The following is a 9,538-nucleotide window of genomic DNA, read 5'->3' on the forward strand; positions in this document are numbered from 1 at the left end:
TGTTCATCTTTTGGGAGGAAGGGCCAGTGCTGGGGATTGAACACAAGACATTGTGTATGCTAAGTAAACATAACCACTGTGGTATGCTTTAAGTCATGGTCATCATTTTCAGTGTCTATATAATATTCCATAGTGTATTTATACATTATTTAGCAAAATCCCTATTGATAATTTTTTAAGGTTATTTTCAGTTTTTTAAAATTGTTATAAATTACCTATGCTAATGTTTCAGTTATATGCCATATGCACTTGTATGCTTCTGAAACAAATTATGAATAGGTTTGGTGGATCAAATTATATGTGCATTTAAGGGATTTTGGTATAAATAGCCATTAAAAATGACCTTTATTTTATGTGTGTGGGTGTTTTGCCTGTATGTACATATGTGTACCATGTGCCTGCAGTCCTGCAGAAGATAGAAGAGAGTGTTGAATCCTCTGGAACTGGAGTTACAAGTGGTTGTGAGACACTTGCAGGTGCTGGAAATTGAACTGAGATCCTTTGGAAGAACAGCATGTACTTTTTTTAAACTTCTTTTTTTATTTTTTTATTGATATTATTGAGCTATACATTTCTTTCTGCTCCCCTTCCTCCCTCTCCCCTTCCCTTCTACCCTCTTCTATGGTCCCCACAGCATGTACTTTTAACTACTGAACCATCTCTCTAGCCTCTTAAGTAGCCATTTTTTTAAAAGTATCAATTAGTTTACATTCTTATCCAAAGTATTTCAAAATGTTGAAAATAACCTTTCCCTGTAATACATGTCACACTTTGTTCTGTTATTGTATTTTGTTTGTTTGTTGTTTTTTTTTTTTTCTTCAAGACACAGTTTCTCTGTATAACATCCCTAGCTGCCATGGAGCTAACTCTGTAGTTTGGCCTCAAATTCATAGAGATCCACATGCCTCTGCCTCTTAAGTGCTGGAATTAAAGGCGTGCGCCACTACCGCCTGGCATCATTGTTATTTTTGAACATTTGACTGGCAAAAGTATTATGTTTGTCTTTTTTATTTGCAGTTTTAAGTGAAGCTAAATATCACATCTTGTGTTTGTTGGCCTTTTGTACTTCTTTTGTTCTTTGGAATGTTTTCTGTTACTCTTTTTAAAAATGTTTTTTAATTTATGTGTGTGAGTGATTGCCTGCATGTATGTCTGTGTGCCGTGTGCATGCCTGGTGCCTTCAGAAGAGGGCATTGGATCCCAAGGAACTGGGGTTATGGATAGTTGTGAACTACCATGTGGGTGCTGGGACCCAAACGAGTCTTCTACAAGAGCAACAAGTGCTCTTAAGCCCTGAGCCATCTCTTTAGCCCTATTTGTTATTCTTTATATCCACTTATTAAATTAGTTTTAAGTAGATTATTATATATAAACATGCTTTTTAAAAAAAATATTCAGCCTGCATGTGTGCCTGCAGACGAGAAGAGGGCACCAGACCTCATTACAGATGGTTGTGAGCCACCATGTGGTTGCTGGGAATTGAACTCAGGACCTCTGGAAGAGCAGCCAGTGCTCTTATCCTGAGCCATCTCTCCAGCCCCCCATGCCTTTTCTTTTAATTGTTCTTTTTTATCATAGCATTTCTCCAGACCTGATGTATAGGACACTGTAACTATGGGTAGTCCTTAGGAGGTAGTCCTTAGGCAATGTGTCTCTCTTCAGGGGAGTTAGGTAGCTCAGTGGAAGTGGTAATTTGGAATCATTCCTTACCCTACTCTGGCTTGTCTACATAGTTAGGCTCTGTGGTGACCATTTGTTGGTCATGTATTTAAGATTCTAGGGCAATATATATGGTCTTAAATTTTTTTTTTTTTTGCTATCTAAAATAATGTAGCATTGGCAAAACTGGCTGATGATACTTTTAGAACCATCTATTTTTAGTTCAGTATTGGTTGATAGAGTAGCCTTGTCAACTGCAATTCAGTACCCCAAACTCTTAATGCTTGATGCTACTCTTTGACATACATTATCTCATAATTTACCCAGAGATTCCTGTGTTTGAGAAGTGATGTTCAAATCATCTTCAGAAAAAAAGTATGGGTTAATTGACAGTGTTTACAATGTTGAATTAATAAGAGGTTTAATCTCTTCCCAGACCTTTCACAGCTACTTTCTACCAAGTCAGTTAATATAGAAATATACTGCTAGCAACCAAAACACATATAATAACTTTGAAATTCTACAATCTAGTTTACAACAAATATCATTTAAACACAGTTTGGAGCAAAGGAAAAATATTCAAAATAGAGCAATTATATCTTGTGACAGAATTCTCCAACATGTGTTAAATATACAACTTAAGTTATAAAATTAGCTTTTAAGTGTTATTTGAAAATATTTTTAGTGAATATATCATATGATAGAAAAAACTGTTACTTTGTGAATACACCTGTATTTTCTTTATTAGATCAGTTTGATGTCTTATCAAATATTTTAATGTCAAGTCTGTAGTATTTTGAGAAGTGATTAACTTTCCCATTTTCAATACTTTTCAGATATTTAAACAAGGAAGAAATCACTCTCCTCCTAAGATGGAATCTGTGATTTGGGAATGTGGTTGATCAACTTGATATGCTGGCCAGATGTGCCCTATGTAATAAAATGAAAAGAAGATACAAGATGATGTCATTTTCCAATATTGTGAAACCAAAAACAAATGCCTTTTGTGAGACCAGGTTAACAAACCTCTGACAGTACAAGGAGTTTTTAACTGTTTGAAGAACCTAACAGATACAGAGGGGTGCTTTCAAGCTGAGACCTGCAAGCGTATACTGCTCAAAAACACATCTTGAGTGGATCTGATCATCAGAGTCTCATTCAGATCCAGGAAGAATGGCTATGAGTTGGGTTGTCTTTTATCTTTGGCTCTTGACTGTGTTTGTGGGACATATAGGTGGGCACAGTTTATTTTCTTGTGAACCTATTACCTTGAGGATGTGCCAAGATTTGCCTTATAATACTACCTTCATGCCTAATCTTCTGAACCATTATGACCAACAGACAGCAGCTTTAGCAATGGAGGTAAGACTTGAGCTACTGTTTGACATTCCAGAAAATAATCTACAGTGCCCTGATGACCCACCTAATCTGTTTGATATAAACAATAGGAAAAGATTGCTCTTTTTAATTATATCTTATATGTTTGAAATTTTATATGGATTGGCTCATACTATAATAGATTGAATAATTTGTGTTTGGAGAAATTCTACTCGAGTTTATTTTTAGATATGTTTTTACAAAGGAATTTGAAACACTGAAACATGCGATGATACCTCTTCAAAGATTATATTTCTTTTTTAAATAATAAATAACTATATAAATAGCAGAGTGTGAAAAATATTACATATATTTCAGTAGCTGTCTTAGGGTTTGTATTGCTGTGAAGAAACACCATGACCACAGAAAAACATTTAATTGTGACTGGCTTATAATTCAGAGGTTTAATCCATCATCATCATGGTGAGAAGCATGGTAGCATGCAGGCAGACATGGCACTGGAGAAGGAGCTGGGAATTCTATATCTTGATCAGCTGGCAACAGGAAGTGGACTATGTCCCACTCTGGCTATGCCTTGAGCATATAAGACCTTAAAGCCTGCCCTCACAGTGACACACCTCCAACAAGGCTACAGCTCCTAATAATGTCACTCTCTAGGTCATGCATTCAAACAGATGAGTCTATGGGGGCCATATCTATTCAAAACACCACATTAGCTGAGTATGGAATATAATGTATTTTTTTAAGACTGAATTTTTCTTTAGGTTCACAGTGTTTTGTTTATTTTGTTTAATATCGAAATGATTTCCTGGTAATGTCAGGTACACATCAATTTAAGAATACCTTTCAGGCAATGAGAAAGGTTTTGTTATGTGAATTCTGTTCTTGATGGTTCAGAATTTTATGAACGTGTGTTGCCTTACTTGAATTTTTCTTATGATAATTCTTCAGGTACTTCTTAATATATTTGCCTCAGAAACTATGTTGTTCCTAGGTTTAAATGTGTCTGTGTGTGATGGTCTTAGATTTGAGAACAAATACATATTTACTAGATAGAAATGGAGAGACAGCAAACAGTCTGATTAGGAGTATGGGCTTTGGAGCTGGACCAGCATTGGAACTCTAGCAGTGTCACTGTGGCAACTGGTGTGAACTTTGCCACCCTAGTTCTTTTGATTCTCGTAATACCACCAGCAGGTATGGTGATGGTACAAGCCTATCCTCCCAGCACTTGGAAGATAGAGGAGGGAGGATCAGGTATTCATAACAGTTCTCCTTTAAAGGATGAGATAGCATAGCACCCAGCCTGGGCTGTGTATAACCCTGCTTCAAAAAAAAAAAAAAAACCCACAATAAAAGAAGGCTAATCTTTCATAGTGCAAAATTAAAATATACCTATAGAGTGCTTGGTACATAGCAAACACTCTACAAGTGATGGTTTTTCCTACTCATTTCTTTGAGACAGTGTCTCACTATGTAGCCCTGGCTGGCCTGGAATTTGCTATATAGATCAGGCTGGCCTGAAGCTCAGTAGAGCTCCATCTGCCTCCTGAGTTCTGGGGTTAAAATTATGCACCCCCACATCCTGGTTATCCATATTCTTATATTAACATGGTCATGTAATATAATTTGGACGACTTGTATTTTAATCAGTTTGACAGTGCTTTCAGAATCTGCATTTGGAGTTCTGCATTTTATAGCAAAACACATTCATTGTTTCAATCTGGTAAATTTCTAGAAAGATCATTATTCATAGATTTCAAAGTATATCAGCATGTTGTATATTCTGAATATTTGGTGATGCTATAGAGATTGAACAAAATATTTTCTGCTCTTCCTTTCATGGTCTTTCTAATAAAGAGAAAGATTTGTCTTAGACCATGAGACTAGGATATATGAAAGGGGATATTGTCTGCTGGCATGACAGTTGTGATAGTCTTTGCTGTGTGCCAAAGACTCAACTAGAAGTGTCCTATATCACTGTAAAGTCATCACTTCTTTGGAAGCAAGAAGCAAGTCATAAAGATGCTCATACTTAGGTTCAGCTTTTGACTCTGTCATCCAGTATGTGTAAGACTTTGGACAGATCACCTAACATTCCTACATCTTGTTTTCTTATTCAAAGTAACAATAATGAAAAACCTAGACGGGCTTGTTAGGATTAAATGAGAGATTTGTAAGTTGCTGCACAATGCATGGTGTATAGATTTTAATTCTATTCCAGATTCTGTTTCTAAATTGTCTAGAGTCACTAGGAAAGTGCAGATGGCCCAGATGAACTTGTATCATTCTTTGCATGTTCGTGGAACATTCAGAATGATGGCATGGCAGGTTTTCTCTGCCTTTTGCTCAAATGTGCCCACATAACCCATATAGTTTATTGTCAGTAGGTTTGCCTCTTCCAATATCTGACATCCTAGGAAGGGTCCATACGTGAGAAGTAGTTTCTAAGAAAAGGCTTCAGAGATTTGATGGAACCCTGAGAAAGCTGCTTACTGCACAGTCGTCATGGCAGGACAGAGATGCCTCTGACAGTCATCAGACACAGTTGGAGAGTGTGAATTTCATGTAATAGCAAAAGACTTGAAAACATAGCAGAAACTACATCATGCTCATAGCCATCTCTAACTCAGTAATTCTGTGTTTAAAAAATAATTTTTTTTCTAGTGCTAGAGATCAAACTGGGTCTTAAGCTGCTAGAAAAATGTATCAAACCATTTAATGTTTTAAGGAACTGCGGTACTGTCTTCTGCAGTGGCTGTGCTGTTTCAGACTCAAAGTAATACACAAGGATTCCTAAATATCTCCTTGCCTACCATCACTTTCTTCTTCCTCTTTAAAAAATTTTATAATAGTTATTCTACTCTAATGGGTATGATGTCTTTGGTTTTTAGAGCTACATTGGATTAGGTAGTTAGCATTTCTTCACTCAGTACACACTGATGAACATTTGTTTATAAAAAGTGCCACACATGTATTTTCATACTTCTACTAGTACATTTTGGAAATGAAATTCGAATGTTCAAATAAGGAAAATGCTTTCATTGATACTTTTAAACTCTTACGTAGAAATTGTACTATACTTTTTGTCGCTCCAGCAATGCGTGAGAGGACCTGTTTCTCAGCATTAGCAGTAGAACCTACTCTTTGTCTCTGTATTAGACGGTCCCTGACAGAATACCCACAGAAATAACATAAGGGTGAAAAGACTTATTTGGCTCATAGTTCATGGACTTTGACTTCACCATGGGGGAAGGCGTAGCAGGGAGGCTCAGTTCATAGCAGATGTTTGTGGCCCTGCTGCACATATTGTAGTGGACCCAAAAGCAGAGTGCGTGCTGGAGGCAGTAGCTGAGTTTAACCCTGAAATGCACTTCCCAGTGGACCTACTTCCATCAGGTAGGCCCCACCTCCTACAGGTTCTACAGCCTTCTAAAAAAAAAAAACCACTACTGCTGGGACCAAGTGATTGAAGCAGGAGCCTCTGGGGACATTCAGATTGAAGCCACAGTTGTATTAAAACCAATATGGTCGCTGCAAAATAACATCTCATAGATCTTTAGCACCTACTTTGCAGAGACAGAAATTGCATCATATGTGAAGGCAGTAAAATGAAGATTAATTTCGCTGTAATGAAGAGTTTGTAGTGAAGAGGTTAGAGTAAGAAATTTGGAGGTACAGTAATTCAAGCTCAAGTTTTGCTACTTATAAACAGTGTCATTGGGACAGAATATCTTACTGTATCATCTTTAGAATGGAATCGGTTATAAAGATCAAACAAAATATGAAAACTACTTCTCTAAAATAGCAGTGTCAGTCCTTGCCCAGAGGATCCAGTTTGAAGCATAAGAGACATTAGTAAATGGCTTCTACTTTGACTACTAGTTTCAGTGGTCTGTAGACGCTTTTCATCACAGTTGCACAGAACTTTCCAGCGTCATTATCAAGTCATTGCAAATGCCACACTTGCCTGAAAGGCTCTGCCAATATCTGGGTGATATCTTGCTTTATTCTCAAGACCTGGTTTGGGTCTGATTTCCTTATGGGATCTAGGATGACTAAAGTTAGGGCCTCTTTCCTCCATACTTAGCAATATGCTTTGTTTACCTTTGTTCAGTGTGTATGGTATTTTGTTACAATGTTTGCTTTTTGTCCCCCTTACTCCTTTCATTTAGAAGCTTGTCCTTATCAAAGGCCACCCTTGTATGCCTAGTACTTAACATACTGCCTCATATACAGTAATTAATAAATACTTGAATTAAACTGTAAATTCTTGAGTAATGGCAGTGATCATAATTATGTTTCACCGCTATACCTAAACTCTTAGTCTCCTGGGGTTGAAAATAGTTTGGTGGGATAGTGATGCTGATCACAGTTCCAAAGCTACCACCTGCCTGTGAACACTAGTGTGATATTCTTTTTCTCTTTCTTTTGGGTTGTTGTTCAAAGTGATTTGAAGCTTTCAACATTATGTGTTTATATTTTATAAACAATGTAATTAGCAAAAATATGATGCAATGTAGCTTTTCTTTCTCTAGGATCTTTTGTTGTTTCTGCTTAATTTTGCTTGTCCAAATTCTGTTGTTCTTGATTTATTGTTAAGTTTTTAAAAATGTACAGGAGGGTGTGTGGCTTCATCAAAACATATGTGGTGCTGTGCAGGCTAGTTTTCTGTCAGCTGATACAAGCTATAGTCATCAAAGAGGAGAGAACCTTGATTGAGAAAATGCTTCCATGAGTCAGACTGTAGGCAAACCTATAGAGCTTTTTCTTAATTAGTGATTGATGAGTGAGCCCAGCCCTTTGTGGGTGGGGCCACCCCTGGACTGTGATCTTCCTTCTATAAGAAAGCAGGTTGAGCAGGCCTTAAGGAACAAGCCAGTAAGCAGCACCTCTCTATGGTCTCTGCATCTGCTCCTGCCCTCGGGATCCTGCCCTATTTGGGTTCCTGTCCCGACTTCCTCCAGCTATGAACAATGATATATACAATGTAAGCCAGATAAACCCTTTCCAACTTGCTTTGGCCATGCTGTTTCATCACAGCAATAGTAACCCTAACTAGGACAGAGACTAATATAAGAACCTTCTAAATTTAAAATCAAAAAACAGAAGTGATTTCTCTTCTGGCCTCTTTGGCCTTGGCAGAAAAAAGGAGCATCACGTGTTGTCCAAGGCTCCAAGCCCCTACCACCTTCACAAGTCATCCTGTGGCAAATGGGGCTACACTGCCAGGAGACAGAGAAAGTATGACTAGAGTGCCACAGCCAAGCTACAAAACAGTACTGGGCCTGGGTGGGTAAGGCACCAAAATTGTCTGTTGCGGATTCAGACTTGGATTCTGTGAGGGAACCATCCAGTTCTTCTTGAAGATTTCAGTCAGTTTCAAACTGGTTTTAAACACACATACACACACACACACACACACACACACACACACACAGAGTCTACATACAGATAATGGGAGACTTATTTCTGATTTTAGGAACAAAAATAATGGCTTTTGGAATTTTGAATGTACTCCAATGTAACAACACTGATTGAAATTTATGGATAGGCCTTTTACAAAATAAAATTTCTTTTGAGTTCATGTTTTTGTTTGTTTGATTGGTTGGTTGGGTTCCTTTGTGTAGCCTTGACTGTTCTAGAACTCTGTAGATTAGGCTGGCCTCCAACTCACAGAGATCCTCCTGCCTGCTAGGATTAAAGATGTGCACCACCACCGCCTGGCTGAGTTCATGTTTTTAATCTCTAAAATACATTCATTGTCCATCCTATTTACTTTCCTTATTATCTTCTATTTAGGTTCATGCTTATAAGGAGGTTTTTATTCTCTAAACAACAATATAGTGAAAAAACTATTTTATTATTACATCGACCTATATTCCCAGCCCTGATAGGTGTGGCTTTATAAACCAGTTCTGTGACTAGGGTAAACCAAACAATTGAGAAGCTTCTAAATTAAAACAACTATATATGCAGGTAGTAGAGAATTATCTGCAGTTATTTCTGATTTTAAGAACAAAAATACTATGTTTTAGTTATTTTGAATTGGTTTTCTTATGATAAATTGCATTAAAGAAATTCCTAGAAACCAATTATGAGTGAGTACATCCCATGTTCCTCTTTTTGGGTCTGGCTTACCTCACTCAGGATAGTGTTTTCTATTTCTGTCCATTTGCATGCAAAATTCAAGAAGTCATTGTTTTTTACTGCTGAGTAGTACTCTAATGTGTATATATTTCATACTTTCTTCATCCATTCTTCCATTGAAGAGCATCTAGGTTGTTTCCAGGTTCTGGCTATTACAAACAATGCTGCTATGAACATAGTTGAGCATATACTTTTGTTGTATGATAGGGCATCTCTTGGGTATATTCCCAAGAGTGGTATTACTGGGTCCAGGAGTAGGTTGATCCCGAATTTCCTGAGAAACCTCCACACTGCTTTCCAAAGTGGTTGCACAAGTTTGCATTCCCACCAGCAATGGATGAGTGTACCCCTTACTCCACAACCTCTCCAGCAAAGGCTATCATTGGTGTTT

General features: G+C 37.4%; 1 protein-coding gene across 1 annotated transcript in view; it reads left to right on the forward strand.

Moving 5' to 3' along the window:
* Fzd3 (frizzled class receptor 3) overlaps positions 1 to 9,538 on the forward strand; it is a 74,846-nt gene that overhangs the window by 5,285 nt on the left and 60,023 nt on the right. Inside the window, exon 2 of the mRNA XM_050152350.1 lies at positions 2,496 to 3,021. Within this exon, the coding sequence (XP_050008307.1) occupies positions 2,833 to 3,021 (189 nt within the window). The 5' untranslated portion in view covers positions 2,496 to 2,832. The remainder of the gene's footprint in view (positions 1 to 2,495; positions 3,022 to 9,538) is intronic.

This window comes from Alexandromys fortis, unplaced genomic scaffold (assembly GCF_014885135.2).
Source record: "Alexandromys fortis isolate MF-2015 unplaced genomic scaffold, M_Fortis_MF-2015_v1.1 scaffold_75, whole genome shotgun sequence".
NCBI lineage: Eukaryota > Metazoa > Chordata > Mammalia > Rodentia > Cricetidae > Alexandromys > Alexandromys fortis.